This window comes from Haliotis asinina, chromosome 3 (assembly GCF_037392515.1).
Source record: "Haliotis asinina isolate JCU_RB_2024 chromosome 3, JCU_Hal_asi_v2, whole genome shotgun sequence".
Taxonomy (NCBI): Eukaryota; Metazoa; Mollusca; class Gastropoda; order Lepetellida; family Haliotidae; genus Haliotis; species Haliotis asinina.
Genome location: NC_090282.1, coordinates 20,088,911 through 20,106,715, shown reverse-complemented (window position 1 = coordinate 20,106,715; position 17,805 = coordinate 20,088,911). Strand labels below are relative to the sequence as shown.

The following is a 17,805-nucleotide window of genomic DNA, read 5'->3' as shown; positions in this document are numbered from 1 at the left end:
TATTTCCTAGTTTTTGATATAACAGACTGCAAAAATCATATGTGCTCTTGTGCAAATATCACTTCATGTGGATCAGTGTAGAGAGACAGCATTGTTGAACAATTCAAACCTTATTGGGACATATTGTTGTTTACACTCCTCATATTTGTGTTTTGCAGATAGTGCCTGTGATCACTGCATTTTCTACATGGTTTGATGTCTCTTTTAGCAATATACAGTGGGGGCGGCCCGTGAGGGTCCCAAGAGTAGAATAGGCTTTCAGCAACTCATGTTTGCCATAAAAGGCAACTATGCTTGTCGTAAGAGGCGACTAAACTGATCGGGTGGTCAGGCTCGCTGACTTGGTTGACACATGTCATCGGTTCCCAACTGCGCAGATCGATGCTCATGTTGTTGGTCATTGGACTGTCTGGTCCAGACTCAGTTATTTATAGACCGCCGTCATATAGCTGGAATATTGCTGAGAGCGGTGTAAAACTAAACTCACTTACTCACTGAGGAGCCATCAGAAATGGGCTTCACACATTTGTACCCATGTGGGGAAACGAACCGAGTCTCCCATGGGACAAGCTAACACTTTAAACACTAGGCTACCTGACATCCCTTCTAAATGGCAGCTGAAATGGTTTAAAACTAATGGGACATAATGAACATATCAAAGCAGTGCGTCATACTGATTTTAATAACCTTTTTCATCGTACAAACTTGGAAAATATACACATTCTAATACCTGATGAAATGTATAATCAGCATGAGAAACGTGTTCATATAATAATCTCTGTTTGTTATTTACAACAAAAACTATTAGATTGATTTGACACAAGTGTACTTCCTTCTTGTAGATATATTATAAAAATACTGACCAGTTATTTCTACGATGATATAAAAATACACCTTCCTCATTGAGACTTGGAAATCACTTTACATCCTTGAGAGCATCTTGTATCTCCATATCAGTGGGATAGATGACAATGTCTATGTTGTGGTCTGCCTCAGTGGTTGGGATGTTGCCACAGATCTGTTCTTGGAAGGCCAGGGCAACTGTGACAGGTTTGTGGCCTCTCTGCTCACACTGATGCAGGTAGTTGTCATAGTAACCCTTGCCATGACCGCATCGAACACCTTGAGGGGTGAAGGCAACACCTGGAGTCAAAATTACATCCAATCCACCTGCAAATGACAATAGTGTATATGTCATTAGTGGTGGGGTGGTGGGTTTGGCTGGCTGGCTGGCTGGTTGGTTGGTTGGATAGATGTGTATGACTGAAGACAGGGGCATTTAGTGAGTGGGTGAGTTGAGAGGTGAGAGTGGGTGAGTGAGTGAGCTGTGAGGTTGGTGGTTGGTTGGTTGGTTGAGTGAGAGTTGACTGGTGTGAATGGGTGTATAGGTGAGTGAGCTGACAGGTTGGTGGTTGGTTGAGTGAGCTGACGGGAGTGAGTGAGTGATTGAGTTGACAGGTTGGTTGGTTGTTTGAGCAGGAGATGACAGGTGTGAATGGGTGTATGGGTAAATGAGTTGACAGGTTGGTGTGTTCACAGGTGGGTCTGGGTGAGTGAGTTCACAGGTGGGTGGTTGGTTGGTTGTTTGAGTGAGAGAGTTGACAGACGTGCATGGGTGTATGGGTGACTGAGTTGACAGGTTGGTGGTTAGCTGGTTGAGTGAGTTGACAGGTGTGCATGGGGTGTGGGTGGATGAGCTGACAGGTTGGTTGATTGAGTTGACAAGTGTGAGTGAATGAGTCTAGGTGTATATATACTTTGTGAATATGCAAGTGTGTGCATGTGGTACTGAGTAAGTAAAGTTGTGATAGAGTGAGCTGAGTGGTTGGTTGACACTGAACTAGGTGCTAATATTTTGGGGAATGTGGGAGTGTGTGTGCCGTGTGTAATGTGGGTGAGTAACTGGGCAAAAATGTCCTTAGGATACTAAACATAACAGGATTCAAGTAACCACACTTTTTGCAAGAACTGGTCTTCCCTGGTGTTGGGCAGTTACAATTTGTGATGTACACAATGATTGTGCATTCTCACCTGGCAAGTCATTGTAAGAACTATGAACCACAGGTCTGGCTCATGAGAAGCAACCTCTTGATACTGGCATAGATCAAACTGTATTACCACACACGACAGAATGCTAGAACTGTAAGTCACTGCATCTACCTTGTAAGGTGCCATCTATTCCATATTGGCTAGATACAGGAGCAGTATTGTCAAATGACATTGATCATCATCCTCTCACTCACTCCATTTCTAATACAGACCTACACCCTACCTGTGTCCAGAGCATCTTCTCGCTGTTCATCAACTGGAGGCTGTTTAATCTTCCATTTTGTCTCAGGAAGGTCTTGGTAGTCCCTCCATGAAGCCAGTCGCACCATGGACATGCCAACGCCATCATAACGTGGGATGAAGCATGTTTTGTTGGTGTTGAGGAGGTGCTGCACCAGTGCTTCTGTACTGACCTCACTCTTCATGCTCAGGTACACAGATACTCGCTTGCTGGCCTGGAAGACTGGCAATGCAAGCACCTGCCAAACAGGTGAGGTGCAAAGAGGTTGAAGCCCTACTTACATAGTAACGTAGTGTCGGTGTCCGTAGCTGAGTTGGTGATGTTGCTGATGTTGTCGCAGGACATCTGGCCGTTGCTGCTGCACGAGGAAAGGCTGATATTGTCTGGCGTTGGAATGGCACCAATCGTATCCGAAACACTGGACATACTGTCCTGGGTCGATGTTTCACTCATTACATCACCTGGCAACGAAAAACATTCACTTGTTAATGTCATTTCTTAAAATATACCCATCTCTGTATTACTTTAAATGTACCCATTTCTGATAAAACAAAAATCCAATTCGTAAACGCGTTTTCTGAAAATTAACTTGTTTCAGACAGACAAAAGCGTTTTCAGACAAGAAATGACTTCAAAATATTGTCATCAGAATTACTTGGATTTGAAGGTGACGAGATGTCCACTTATTTTCTGTTCCTTGCTACTGTTGGAACAATTCTGAAACTGAATTCTGAAACAGCTTCCATTATGAATGTTATTGTGACTTTCAACTTTCCGTTAGGGTTTACCCAGTTCTTATTAGTCTCCACCTAGTATGATTACTTCGAAATAACGTTTGGAAAAACCCGACCACTATACAGCAGTCAAGTGAAATCTCTGATTAACTGTTTTGTCTGTTTAACTGTTTTCCCCACCAAATGGGAAATTGTGTGTCACATGATGCTGATAACTGAAAAAAACACTGATTTCGACAGATGTGAAAGTTTCCCGCACAGTATTGTATACATGTTAAAATAACGTTTGTAAAATGCTGCCAAAATTTCCGGTATCCCCCTGATGATGTTGTAATTGGCCATACACTTGACCAGCTTCCTGGTTATGAGTGGGATAGAATATTCCCACTAGTCAGGCGCATCATCATATCAGTATGTGGAGGGCTTGTTCAGTTTCTTGTATGTGAGGTTTTGTAAACTGCCGGTAAAGCAGACGACACTTTTACCGACGACTTAAAAAGTCGACGACGAATGAAGCATGGAGTCATCAATTCAGTGTAGCTATCGCTGCGATCGAGAATATACATAGGCGGGAAAGTATTCAAATGCACCAGGTCAGAATTACTTGGATTTGAAGGTGACGAGATGTCCACTTATTTTCTGTTCCTTGCTACTGTTGGAACAATTCTGAAACTGAATTCTGAAACAGCTTCCATTATGAATGTTATTGTGACTTTCAACTTTCCGTTAGGGTTTACCCAGTTCTTATTAGTCTCCACCTAGTATGATTACTTCGAAATAACGTTTGGAAAAACCCGACCACTATACAGCAGTCAAGTGAAATCTCTGATTAACTGTTTTGTCTGTTTAACTGTTTTCCCCACCAAATGGGAAATTGTGTGTCACATGATGCTGATAACTGAAAAAAACACTGATTTCGACAGATGTGAAAGTTTCCCGCACAGTATTGTATACATGTTAAAATAACGTTTGTAAAATGCTGCCAAAATTTCCGGTATCCCCCTGATGATGTTGTAATTGGCCATACACTTGACCAGCTTCCTGGTTATGAGTGGGATAGAATATTCCCACTAGTCAGGCGCATCATCATATCAGTATGTGGAGGGCTTGTTCAGTTTCTTGTATGTGAGGTTTTGTAAACTGCCGGTAAAGCAGACGACACTTTTACCGACGACTTAAAAAGTCGACGACGAATGAAGCATGGAGTCATCAATTCAGTGTAGCTATCGCTGCGATCGAGAATATACATAGGCGGGAAAGTATTCAAATGCACCAGGTCAGACCATGCAGTCAGATTCAAGTATCACAAACTACATGTACAAATATATATATTTCTTTATTTCCTCCGGCAGTGAAGGTTTAAAACAAAGAGTGCATAATGAATATAGAGTATGTGCAACAAGGGAGTCAAAAGGGATGATCGCATTGTGCATGGCAGGTAACCAGATTGACAGACGCTGTCCCAAGTTGGAATCAAACTCGGATTTGATTAACGGATCCATTTCGAAGTGGGAACATCTGCCATTTGGGAAAGTAATACAGGCCATGATTATTGCAATAATTTCACAACAACTATTGGAAGAGGTTGCTCATTTGTCTAAGGCGCAGCAATCAGCTGTGCAGTATCGCCAGAAACCTGGGACTGTGGGTTAGAATCCTGGTTCGTTCGGGTCATATTTTAGTTCTATCAGCCCGATACTCACATTTATGGGTTTGCCTGAGGTATAAACGTTCACGACCTGCCATTACTTCTGGCGTTCTTTCCACATCAAGCCGAGATGTAGATGTACAATTATTTAATACACAATGCCATTTCAGTAAGTCGTCAAATGTGACATATGTTATACATGTATTTGAGATCACACTTTCTCAGTAAGCAGATTGTTAAAGCAGCGGTGGTTGAGCTGTTCGACAGCTGACAGTGCTGGCGATTAGGTGCCTGACTCTGCGGGTATGAGTTTGGATCCCAGATGGAATTTAACCCAGCAACATACAAGAATCTGAACTTTACTAAGAAGCGTAATACCAAATATGTCAAATATGTTACTATTATTGCTTTTGTGTTTCGCCAGTTAAAAGCTCATTCGGCATCCAACGCCACATTAAACTATAGTTCGTGTGCCCTGACTACTGTTAAGTAATAACCGTGGAACCTTTCAAGGTGCCGAGGTTTCACAAGGTGCTCCATAATCACTTCCACAAAGCGTAATGTCCCTCAGCTGACCTGCAACACGGATCAAGCTGACCTGAAACATTCTTGCGTAATACGCTCGACAAACATCTTGAGCGCTGTGACATGTGGGACAACGTGTCTCTCGGATACAGGCGTTGGTGAACACAAACTTCCTTCTTCTGTACGATCCAATCTGCGTAGCTCAGATCTATTCCAAATAACTATTAGGTAATGAATTCGGCATGTTCCGCCCATGTCCGTACATGGACTCACCAATTTATACTTGGGACCGAAGTGGGCGTGGCCTTATAAGTTAAAAGCGAAAAATCGAGATGGAGGACTTCATACAAGTTGACTTAACTTCCTTCTGACTATCTATTCCCAAGCTGAGTCACATCCCAAGTCATATACACGTTATAAAAATATTGGCTTTCCTTTGACACTGCGCAGTGTATAAAGAGAACGGATGCTTCAGACTGAAAGGGAGACTATAAGTGCCGCGGTGTCTATACGGGCGAGGTTAAACTTGTGAAATCAACCGTGAACATATTTCATATTTCAGCACTCATCTATATATATATATAAAGCAGCATAACTTTCTGGCGAAATGATCGAATCATTTGTTTTATGGAGAAAATCGAATTTGAAAAGAACATCTCTGCTTCCATTCATATCAGCTCCAGGCGATGAGATTCAGTCCAGCGGGATCCCTGACATGATCGATGCTCATGTTGTTGGTCATTGGACTGTCTGGTCCAGACTCAGTTATTTATAGACCGCCGTCATATAGCTGGAATATTGCTGAGAGCGGTGTAAAACTAAACTCACTTACTCACTGAGGAGCCATCAGAAATGGGCTTCACACATTTGTACCCATGTGGGGAAACGAACCGAGTCTCCCATGGGACAAGCTAACACTTTAAACACTAGGCTACCTGACATCCCTTCTAAATGGCAGCTGAAATGGTTTAAAACTAATGGGACATAATGAACATATCAAAGCAGTGCGTCATACTGATTTTAATAACCTTTTTCATCGTACAAACTTGGAAAATATACACATTCTAATACCTGATGAAATGTATAATCAGCATGAGAAACGTGTTCATATAATAATCTCTGTTTGTTATTTACAACAAAAACTATTAGATTGATTTGACACAAGTGTACTTCCTTCTTGTAGATATATTATAAAAATACTGACCAGTTATTTCTACGATGATATAAAAATACACCTTCCTCATTGAGACTTGGAAATCACTTTACATCCTTGAGAGCATCTTGTATCTCCATATCAGTGGGATAGATGACAATGTCTATGTTGTGGTCTGCCTCAGTGGTTGGGATGTTGCCACAGATCTGTTCTTGGAAGGCCAGGGCAACTGTGACAGGTTTGTGGCCTCTCTGCTCACACTGATGCAGGTAGTTGTCATAGTAACCCTTGCCATGACCGCATCGAACACCTTGAGGGGTGAAGGCAACACCTGGAGTCAAAATTACATCCAATCCACCTGCAAATGACAATAGTGTATATGTCATTAGTGGTGGGGTGGTGGGTTTGGCTGGCTGGCTGGCTGGTTGGTTGGTTGGATAGATGTGTATGACTGAAGACAGGGGCATTTAGTGAGTGGGTGAGTTGAGAGGTGAGAGTGGGTGAGTGAGTGAGCTGTGAGGTTGGTGGTTGGTTGGTTGGTTGAGTGAGAGTTGACTGGTGTGAATGGGTGTATAGGTGAGTGAGCTGACAGGTTGGTGGTTGGTTGAGTGAGCTGACGGGAGTGAGTGATTGAGTTGACAGGTTGGTTGGTTGTTTGAGCAGGAGATGACAGGTGTGAATGGGTGTATGGGTAAATGAGTTGACAGGTTGGTGTGTTCACAGGTGGGTCTGGGTGAGTGAGTTCACAGGTGGGTGGTTGGTTGGTTGTTTGAGTGAGAGAGTTGACAGACGTGCATGGGTGTATGGGTGACTGAGTTGACAGGTTGGTGGTTAGCTGGTTGAGTGAGTTGACAGGTGTGCATGGGGTGTGGGTGGATGAGCTGACAGGTAGGTTGGTTGATTGAGTTGACAAGTGTGAGTGAGTGAGTCTAGGTGTATATATACTTTGTGAATATGCAAGTGTGTGCATGTGGTACTGAGTAAGTAAAGTTGTGATAGAGTGAGCTGAGTGGTTGGTTGACACTGAACTAGGTGCTAATATTTTGGGGAATGTGGGAGTGTGTGTGCCGTGTGTAATGTGGGTGAGTAACTGGGCAAAAATGTCCTTAGGATACTAAACATAACAGGATTCAAGTAACCACACTTTTTGCAAGAACTGGTCTTCCCTGGTGTTGGGCAGTTACAATTTGTGATGTACACAATGATTGTGCATTCTCACCTTGGCAAGTCATTGTAAGAACTATGAACCACAGGTCTGGCTCATGAGAAGCAACCTCTTGATACTGGCATAGATCAAACTGTATTACCACACACGACAGAATGCTAGAACTGTAAGTCACTGCATCTACCTTGTAAGGTGCCATCTATTCCATATTGGCTAGATACAGGAGCAGTATTGTCAAATGACATTGATCATCATCCTCTCACTCACTCCATTTCTAATACAGACCTACACCCTACCTGTGTCCAGAGCATCTTCTCGCTGTTCATCAACTGGAGGCTGTTTAATCTTCCATTTTGTCTCAGGAAGGTCTTGGTAGTCCCTCCATGAAGCCAGTCGCACCATGGACATGCCAACGCCATCATAACGTGGGATGAAGCATGCTTTGTTGGTGTTGAGGAGGTGCTGCACCAGTGCTTCTGTACTGACCTCACTCTCATGCTCAGGTACACAGATACTCGCTTGCTGGCCTGGAAGACTGGCAATGCAAGCACCTGCCAAACAGGTGAGGTGCAAAGAGGTTGAAGCCCTACTTACATAGTAAGTTGTATGCACACTTCTTGTTAGAGGTGTGTGTGTGTGTGTGTGTGAGAGAGAGAGAGAGAGAGAGAGAGAGAGAGAGAGAGAGAGAGAGAGAGAGAGAGAGAGAGAGAGAGAGAGAGAGAGAGAGAGAGAGAGAGAGAGAGAGAGAGAGAGAGAGAGAGAGAGAGAGAGAGAGAGAGAGAGAGAGAGAGAGAGAGAGCTTACAGTTGCAGTCAAATGAGATAAAATATTGACTCACAGCCCAGTTAACATCACGTAACTGGGCCAGTACTGGCCCCATAAAGTCAGAAAATCAGGCCCATTTAACGCATTCCGGAACTAGGCCTGTACTATTTTGCACCAGTACACCGCTGCTATGGTTGCCAAATTGGCCCTTTACAGTTTGACTTGCAGTGTAAGTAAGTTTAATACTGTTTCTACAGTTTAAAACAAGCTGATACCAAACAAACATAAACTGAAGGAGAAATACAAAACAAAACAAAACACAAGGATTTAACTTATGGCTTTGAATTAGATATGCAAACAGGTTTTGTATGATATAAAAACATGGCGATGAATATATGATGAATGACCGAATGTTTAATATTTTCAAAATGCTCTTGTCTCAGCAATATTTAAACTGCATGTTATTATTCAGAAGTTAGCTCAACATTTGAGTAGCAAAAGTAGTCTCTACAAGTGATTCAAAACAAAGACTGTTACAATTAAAGTCACATTACATCATCAGTTTGCACTCAGAAATATGGAAAGTGTCAACCTCTACCTTTCGGCCATTTCTCTTGAGCAGACGACAAGGTCCTGAGATAATCTCCCACAATTCCCCATACAGGAAGTGCACTTCCAGTACTGGGCCCCTGCAGAGCAATGTCTGATACTCCCAATTACAAGGAAGTGCACTTCCAGTACTGGGCCAGAACTGGGCCAGTACAGCATTGTAGTGTTGTGTTTACAGTAACCATCCACATGTGCCCAGAGCCTAAAGGAAAATAAGCAATGTCCTTTCTTGCTCTACATCAATTTATGACTTACTACGGTACAGCCAGAATGCCAGCACTGGCCCAGTAATGTGATGTTAGCTGGAGATGATCAGTACATTTTTCCCTTACTCAAGTGCCAGGCAGTTACATTAAGTAACATTTGGCATATATTCTTATATTGATTTAACGCCAAGTACTTCTTCAGTTTTATTGTCACTTGGAATGGAAACATCATGCCAAGTTGATGGCTTGTATACAAACAAGTCTATTCTGTATACAATCATTTATTGTCAAGAATACATTTTGTTTGAATATTAGATAACAAGTTCAAACTACAATTTCCCAACTGAGGGCGGGGATAGCCTTGAGATTAAAGCGTTCGTTTCTCACGTTCGAACCCAGCTAACAAACATAGCGTTCACTAACATGTTATTGAACGCTATGTATCTTTGTTATGAACTGAGAGACCCCAGTTCGATTCCCCACATTGATTTGTGTGAAGCCCATTTCGGTGTGTCCCCGTCGAGATGTTGCTGGAAAATTGCTAAACATTGAGTAAAACCATACAACTAAAAAAAATAACCAACTCACACGAACCTGAATACAGTGGCCACAGGGGAGTTAATTCGTGTATTCCCCATATAACACAATGACTCAAAGGAGGGTTGTCGTGTTACTCAACACGTGAACAGAAACAAGAATGCCTGACGTGATTTACCTTCCTTGTTACAATCTCCGATTGGATAGCCTTGATGTGATCTGGTATTGCTGACAATTTTGTCTTCATGTCTTTCCTAAGTAACACCTTGGCTTGTCGTATGGACACCGCCATCGTGTCCCCCAAGGCGAGGGGAGGTAACTCTGTAATTAATGACTACTTCCCAGACCTCTTGTTTTGAAATACACAGCCACAGCTTTAAAAAATAATATTATGTAATGAGTGTGAAACTGATACATTGTTTATTCAAGAAAATAGGAATCATAGGCAGGGGCATAGTTGACAGAAAACCATAGCATTATTAATGAAATGAGATACCATTAAATATCTAAGTTCGTGTAGATTTGTTTCATATGAATGTATATGCAGAGCTCCAAATAAATTTTCAAGCAATTCTCTGATGTCTGATACCATAAGCAAGCCAGTTTAGTTAATTGAGTAAAGTACGCAAGGTATTATAGACCTCTTAGGTTTTATATGATTCTTGTGCATTTTTGTACTTCAGGATTTGTAATTGACTGAGTAAATGTGATTTTATTGAGTAAAATACGCAAATATGCACCTTATGTGGAGTTCTGTTTGTCATCTGAAATTTCTTTAGAAGACAGACAATGATTAACGTCCTGTTTGAAAAAAAAATCAGTTTCAAACTTTGGGGGTAAGAGTTTAAGCAGGAAAAGGTCGATAAGCCTACCCCTTTTGGTCCAAGGTTGCTTTATCAATATTACAAAATTAAAGGTGAAGTTTCTAAGTTAGTTACGATTGGCATATGGAGGACATTCCATTATTGACTAAATGATATCAGATGAATTTCCCTTTTTTCAGGTGAACATGTGACTCGTCTTTGCGCGTGTTTTTGATGGGTCGCCCTGGGATACGCTTACTTCTAATCGAGCACCTGGCACATTTACTGTTTGAATGAAAAAGAATATGATCACTCAGAGGGAGATATGGGAGCTATAGGGTAGCCTAGTGGTTAAAGCGCTCTCTCGTCACGCCGAAGACCATCGAACGATTCGATTCCCCTCATGGGCAAAATGAGAGAGAGAGAGAGAGAGAGAGAGAGAGAGAGAGAGAGAGAGAGAGAGAGAGAGAGAGAGAGAGAGAGAGAGAGAGAGAGAGAGAGAGAGAGAGAGAGAGAGAGAGAGAGAGAGAGAGAGAGAGACAGAGAGAGAGAGACTGTTCAAAGCGTTTTTTAGCCTTGTTCAGTCACTCACTCACTCACCAGAGGATGTCGTTTCACATCGTATCGTTTCCAGAAGAAGGAACCAGAAAACGTTTACGTAATGTATTCCGAACATTAATCCTTTAAACATGGAAACCTTCGTCGCAAGACAACGGACCCAAAAGACAACGAAAGACAGTGAGATCAATAAAACACCATCAGTTACGGCGAGGGAAACAAGCATGGTTTTTGAGAATGTGACTATATAATTATTGTTTTGCAAGGGAATTCTAGTACAGTTCGTAATATCACATTTTTATGCAATCAAATACCAACAATAAATATGGCAAATGTATCAAATCACGTGTAGTATGATCAAGCACACGTATTAGCGTTTTAGTACTAAAATCGTTGTGGTGCTGAAGTATGTTAAAATTACTAAATTCTTCCTATTTCAGTCGTAAATGAAAACAAACGATGTTTTGACGTTTGTCAGCTCAGTGCTGTTTGTAGATATTATTCTGATCATAATTATATTTTAAGAAACTTGATCATATGAATGTATTATTACTGGTAAGTAGTCATTAAGCATTCCGAGCAGATCTCGAAGTTCACCCATTATTGTACAACCTTTGGTTTAAAGGAAAAATGTTCAGTTTCATCTTCTGACCTCATTTCTCGGAAAGTTTCAGCTGAAACAAATGTCAGACATATTCGCCATAAAAAGTCATTTATTAACAAACAAGCCAAGCAGCGAGACGGACGTGTTTCTCTAACACTTAATATGCACGTCATGTCGCCCAACGGTCGTAAATACCGACAGAATACATTTGTACAACAGACCACACAACACTTTCATAACAAAATACTCTTTAAGAAACACTTGTTGTTTGCCTAAAAAAGCTGAAAAAAGATGCCGATGTTACTGATCATTTTTATACAGTGTTGTGTTCTATGAGTGTTCTGTATTCTCTTCCTTTTAAAAAGTATTCACGTCTTTCAAATTTCGCATGATCGTGTTTTTAATTCGCATTTATGTCAGAACAGTGATACTGGGGAATTTACATCACGTCAACTTACTACATGAGTGTGTAGAAGCAAACAATCGTGTGACTAATTTCAGCTTCGTAAGTGTACGTGCTGAAATATTACAAACACATTCTGATGGAAAAATGTCGTAATGCGATCTAATGGAAATGTGAAAACAGATCAACAAGTGTTGCAAGCGTCATAGATTACATCACACAGTGCAGAAATGCCAGGCCAGTGTAAACAAAGCAGGGTTTAAGTTATGTGCCTTTGCAGTACTTTCTGGAGCGCACACGTTCATGGTATACCGACAAGATGTTATCAATGAGATTTTAGACAGTGACAGTATTGGTTCCCAGCAACCCATGCTTGATGTCCGCAAAGAGACTGAAAGGATCGGGTGCCTCAACTGTCTAAGACGTTACCAGAAACCTATTATCCTGGGTTTAAATCCCGTATTCGCAAAATATTGGCGGCCGAGTTGTCTAAGACAATTGAAGAAACCTATTATCCTGGGTGTAGATCTCATATTCGCTGAATACACGAAGTCTTGGTCTATCAAACCTGTTTAACAGTAACGAAGAAGTTATGTGCCTAATGGTTGTGTCAGGATCCCTGGTTCGAATCCATCCTACCTTCGTCCCGATCATGATCATTAGTCCATTAGTCCTTTAGTTCCCATCGTCAGTGGCATCTCGTGTAAAGTCACGAGTTTACAACCTGCATTCCCGTGTGTTTCCTTATACAATACCAAATGGGGATATAACCAAAATACTGCCCTACCTAATCTTTGTTAAACCCAAATCACTCACACCAGCGATGAAATAACACAACTAGATGGCGGGATGCGTGTATACATCTTAACCTCATTCACTATGACTGGTCATGTAGATATAGTTATATTTAGGATTTACATTGAGGTCAGGAAGGCTCAGTATGTCAAATATACAGTTATATTACAAAAACAAAAAGGTGCGAGGTCAACGACCTGTTTTCGCGGTTACGCCTCTGTTTTTGAGTCGATAAACCGCATGTGCGCAGAGCCGAATGCCTTACGAAAAGATGATACTTGTTACTAAACGCAGTGCAATGGGAATAAGACGCTAAGAATAATAGTTCTGCTCTAGCTAATAGTGTTGCTTTGAAGGTTCCTTACAGAACACAAAGGGAGGGATCGAGTACGCGTACTTTTGCGTCGACTGCTATTGTGATATACAGGTGTTTTGTAGGTTGTTATATGTAAGGCAAAATAATCATTAAAAGAGACCTTCATCTTCGATAATGTTAAATGGAGAGAATTGGTTTTCAGTTGACAATACCTTCATCGGTTAATTACTAAATCGTTAAGGCCTTGTCTAAAACGTATGAAGATGTTAATTACTAAATCGTTAAGACCTTGTCTAAAACGTATGAAGATGTTAATTACTAAATCGTTAAGGCCTTGTCTAAAACGTATGAAGATGTTAATTACTAAATCGTTAAGGCCTTGTCTAAAACGTATGAAGATGTTAATTACTAAATCGTTAAGGCCTTGTCTAAAACGTATGAAGATGTTAATTACTAAATCGTTAAGGCCTTGTCTAAAACGTATGAAGATGTTAATTACTAAATCGTTAAGGCCTTGTCTAAAACGTATGAAGATGTTATTACTAAATCGTTAAGGCCTTGTCTAAAACGTATGAAGACGTCACCACCATTCCAGTAGAAAAGGCAGCAAGAATAAGGATGAAGCAACCACTGAAACTGACGGGGAGGTGTGGTAGCCTTGTGGATAAAGCATTCGTTCATCAAGCCGAAGGCCCGGGTTTGATTCCCACATGGTAACAATGTGTTAAGCGTGATGTCAGGTAAGAAGTACTTACGTATTTCAGATGTAACGCAATCAACGTTTGCAGATTTAGTCACCTTCAGGTGAGTGATATTTCACATTCCGCAATGAACGCCTAATATCAACATCATTGGGCTCTTTACTTGCACAACCAATATCGCAGTCGACACCATTGTCAGCATCATTAGCAACACCATAAATGAATTCTCAAAATTACATAACAATTTTTGTTTGTGACAGAGTTCGAATGGCACTGGAGCGTGTTTGTAGAGAACATAGTTTTAAATGTGTGGATGTGTATGCAACTGCCTGTATCTGTCCATTAATGCTGTTACGCATCACCGCCATGATGTATACGGCCAGTATATTCGTCAGAATATCACCACCTCAAAAGGTGCAGAATAAACTGTTATATTCATCACATAACATGCACTGTCCTCATGTTGCTGGATCAGTTGGATTTCTCAGTTCCCAGCAGCCAATTTGCGTAGATTGATGCTTATACTGTTGATCACTGGATTGTCTGGTCCAGACTCAAATATTTGCAGACCGCCGCCTCATAACTGTAGTGTGGCGTTAAACAACAAACCAGTCAACCAATCAGCCCAGCGGCCAGTGGTCAAAGTGTTACAAGTTTTTGGGGAATACATATATCGTTTCATTTCTCATATGTTCGGGTGTGACACGGAAGCCTGTACTGATTTTCTGGAGACATTTTTTGCAACACGCATGAAAGGCATGCATGCATCTTTCACGTCCGCGTGCGTAGGCTCCTGTTTATCCAGAATGTGACTGAAGAAGGGTCCTCTTAACACTAGGTCACCATGACCTTATTAGCTTGCACAATAATGTAGGAACTAAGGGTAGGGTGAACTAACGTCACGAGAGACACCTGATGGAACGGAAAAAGAAGATATACAAAATAAATTACCAGTGCGAAGACGCGGCCCCTTGTGCGTCTGACGTCCGTCGTCACATGCGCATTGTCGTCCGTCCTGTCTTTTTGCTGATTTCTTCTTGCCCTGCAGCTGTTGAGTGGAAAGTCTTTTTTTTCACAACAAGATGATGATAAATCCGAGTCCGAGTCCATGACGCGAATTACACACAGAAGATGTCTCCCGATAGCACAGGGTTAATCCTTAATGTGACATGCACTACAATGGCGGTGATGAGGATGAGTATGGCACCTCTGATGAGTATTATGATGATGACGATGAGACCAGTGAGTTAGTGAGTTTAGTTTTACGCCACTTGTAGCGATATTCCAGCAATATCACAGCAGGGGACATCAGAAAAGGGTTTCACACATTGTACCCCGTGGGGAATCGAACCTTCGCCTTCGGCATTTCGAGCGAACGCTTAATCACTAGGCTACCCCGCCGCGCTGAATGTTAGAATGTGATAACGACAATAAAACCCCTAATGGGTCCACTTACATTTTTGTCGTCCGTATTTTTGGCATTCTTGGCGTTTGAGCAGTTCGAAATTCTGACAAATATAAGAGGCTCATCATTTTATTAACATCTGAGTGTTTGAACATTGTTTGTTTGTTTATATATGGGCATTCACACACGTTTTTTTTGTAATCGACATTTAGCAGTCTGACGTTTTGCCTGTAATGACATTTGAGTAGTTCAACAGCATGTCCGCACTACATTTCAGTGGTTCGACATTTTTGTAATGTTTTTTACATTTGAGTTATCCAAAATTCTTTTTAAAAATATTTAATTAGTCAGGCATTCTTGCTTTTTCACATTTGAGTAGTCAGACATTCTTATTTTTTACATTTGAGCAGTAAGGCATTCTTGCTTTTTTACATTTGAGTAGTCAGACATCCTTATTTTTTACATTTGAGTTACTGTAGTCAGATATTTTTACCTCTTTACATTTGAGCAGTCAGACATTCTTGTTTTACTGACATTTTAGTTATCTGTCTCGGTTTAGTGTTAAATAGTTTGCTCCGTGTTTGCTGAACCCTACTGCCTAAACCTGCACTCTCGCCAGAGCTGTTCCAATGATCAGAGCCTACTCTTGTCAGATTTGACCAGCGGGCTGGAGCTTGCACATAGCTGTACTACTAACCGGGTTCATTTAGGAGTTTGGAAGACACGAGTGAATATGTGAATGAAATACAAACTGACCTTGTACAGTAACAGTTGTGTAGAATATAGTTTTAGCTCAGGAAACGTTCATTTCCAAATTGAATGTCCTTGTTTTTCCCAACAAAACATTCTGATTATTTATTCGACTTAGAGAAAACATGGATTTCAAATGAAATAAGTATCAAATAATTTAAATAGCAGTTTCAACTTTCAAATTGTATTCGTGGGTGACAAAGTGAGCAAAATGAGAAATATGATGATTAGAACACCAGTACACATCCACCGTAAACAGACGTAGATAAACCCGGGGCCGTATCTACAGGTGTAGTCGGAATACCAGACTGTCTGATTGTAACAGTTTACATGTTAACACAATTTTAGGAGTGAACTTCAAAGGACAGACGGGAAGATAAAGAAGTGATTATCAACACTGCCCAAGGGATACGTGATTAGGGCTATAAATGACACAGTGTTACTAATAGATTGCTGTGTTTGACAATGACACTGTCATCTGCTGATGAACACAGATAACAGCTTTGGAAAGTCTACGTTAATCTGAGTTCATATAGTGAACTTATTTGAGTAATTTGCGTTCATATAGTTCGTATATATAAAGGAAAGTGAGAAGAGTGACACCCCGTGGCATAAAAAAGCGACACCCCGTGGTTTAAAAAAATGCGTGCATGTAATGAAACTGGCTTGCTTACAGAAGACAAACGTTAGTGTGCAAACACGCCATAATCTAAGGAAATATCTGACTGTGTATTTTGTTGTTTAAGCGGCATTAAGCAATAGATAGTGAGCTTGATCACCCGATCCCGTTAATCACCTCTTACGACAACGCAAGGTAAAGAAAGCTCACATTTCATGTAATTGTTTTAATTCGATACAACAGCGTTCAGTACGAACATACATATGCAATGTCGAGGGTAGTCGGTCTCCCTGGGAAAAGAATAAGAACCAAAACCCATCTCAAGTCTAGAATTATTTGCCAAGTCCGAAAAGAATAAGTGTTCTGGTCTTTTATATAAGCATGATAGCTCAAATTATTTCGGGGACAAAATGTTTATCTACAATTAGTTGAACGCTTGTGAGTCACAGAGTATGCCGCACATGTGATATATGTGTCGGACAGATGCCTTTGTAAACACGAGTCTCCTATATACGGCACAATATATGAAGCTACACGGGGCGTATAAAACGCACTGTGCAATGTAACATAAGACGTATTGCCGCCCACAGAAGAATGACCATCCTCCATATCTCCAGAGGCCGTATAGAACAATTCGGTACACGTGCACTATCCCCTGGATCCATTCTCGTGGTTCTTACCAACTCAAACTACCCGCTCTTTGGTTTCAATGACATAATATTACACCGAACGTCTAGATAAACATAATGGAGACACAGAGAATCATGCATAAACATAAAGGGTCTTTTAACGGCATTTAGAAGAGATACACATAAGGGTGAGAGGTTTTTCATGGATGTCATGTTCCTCATAATAAGTTAACACATCCATTAAATAAATATAATAAAAAAAATCTACGAGGCATTGTTTTGATCACTACGTCATCACATGTTCGCAGTATCAATGGTGCTTCGATCAAAATATAAAGTGAATTGTAAACATGTTCATCTAGAACGTCCACTGAGGGACGAGTTGTTTCAGGTGCAGAAGCTGAGTTAGTATGCAAGAAATCTTTTATCATGGATTCTGGGTCAGGGTTAGCGATCATCATACCCATATTCCGTGATTCCGTCAAAGTGGTATACTTCTAAGGTCTGCATTACTCCGGGTTTTCATCCCACACATAGCTGATAATGTTTTCTTCCATGTTGAATATAATAAAGTTACATAATACCGTTAG

General features: G+C 41.0%; 1 protein-coding gene and 1 pseudogene across 1 annotated transcript; both read right to left on the bottom strand.

The window, feature by feature from the left end:
• Positions 1–673: 673 nt before the first annotated feature.
• LOC137276629 (5-formyltetrahydrofolate cyclo-ligase-like) lies at positions 674–2,527 on the bottom strand. Its single transcript, XM_067808238.1, has 2 exons — positions 2,273–2,527; positions 674–1,170 (listed from the first exon to the last, which is right to left on the bottom strand). The coding sequence occupies exons 1-2, from the start codon at positions 2,472–2,474 to the stop codon at positions 917–919; spliced, it is 456 nt and encodes a 151-aa protein (XP_067664339.1). The 5' UTR covers positions 2,475–2,527; the 3' UTR covers positions 674–916.
• A 3,675-nt stretch (positions 2,528–6,202) lies between these two features.
• LOC137276628 (5-formyltetrahydrofolate cyclo-ligase-like) lies at positions 6,203–9,935 on the bottom strand (annotated as a pseudogene).
• Between the last annotated feature and the right edge of the window lie 7,870 nt (positions 9,936–17,805).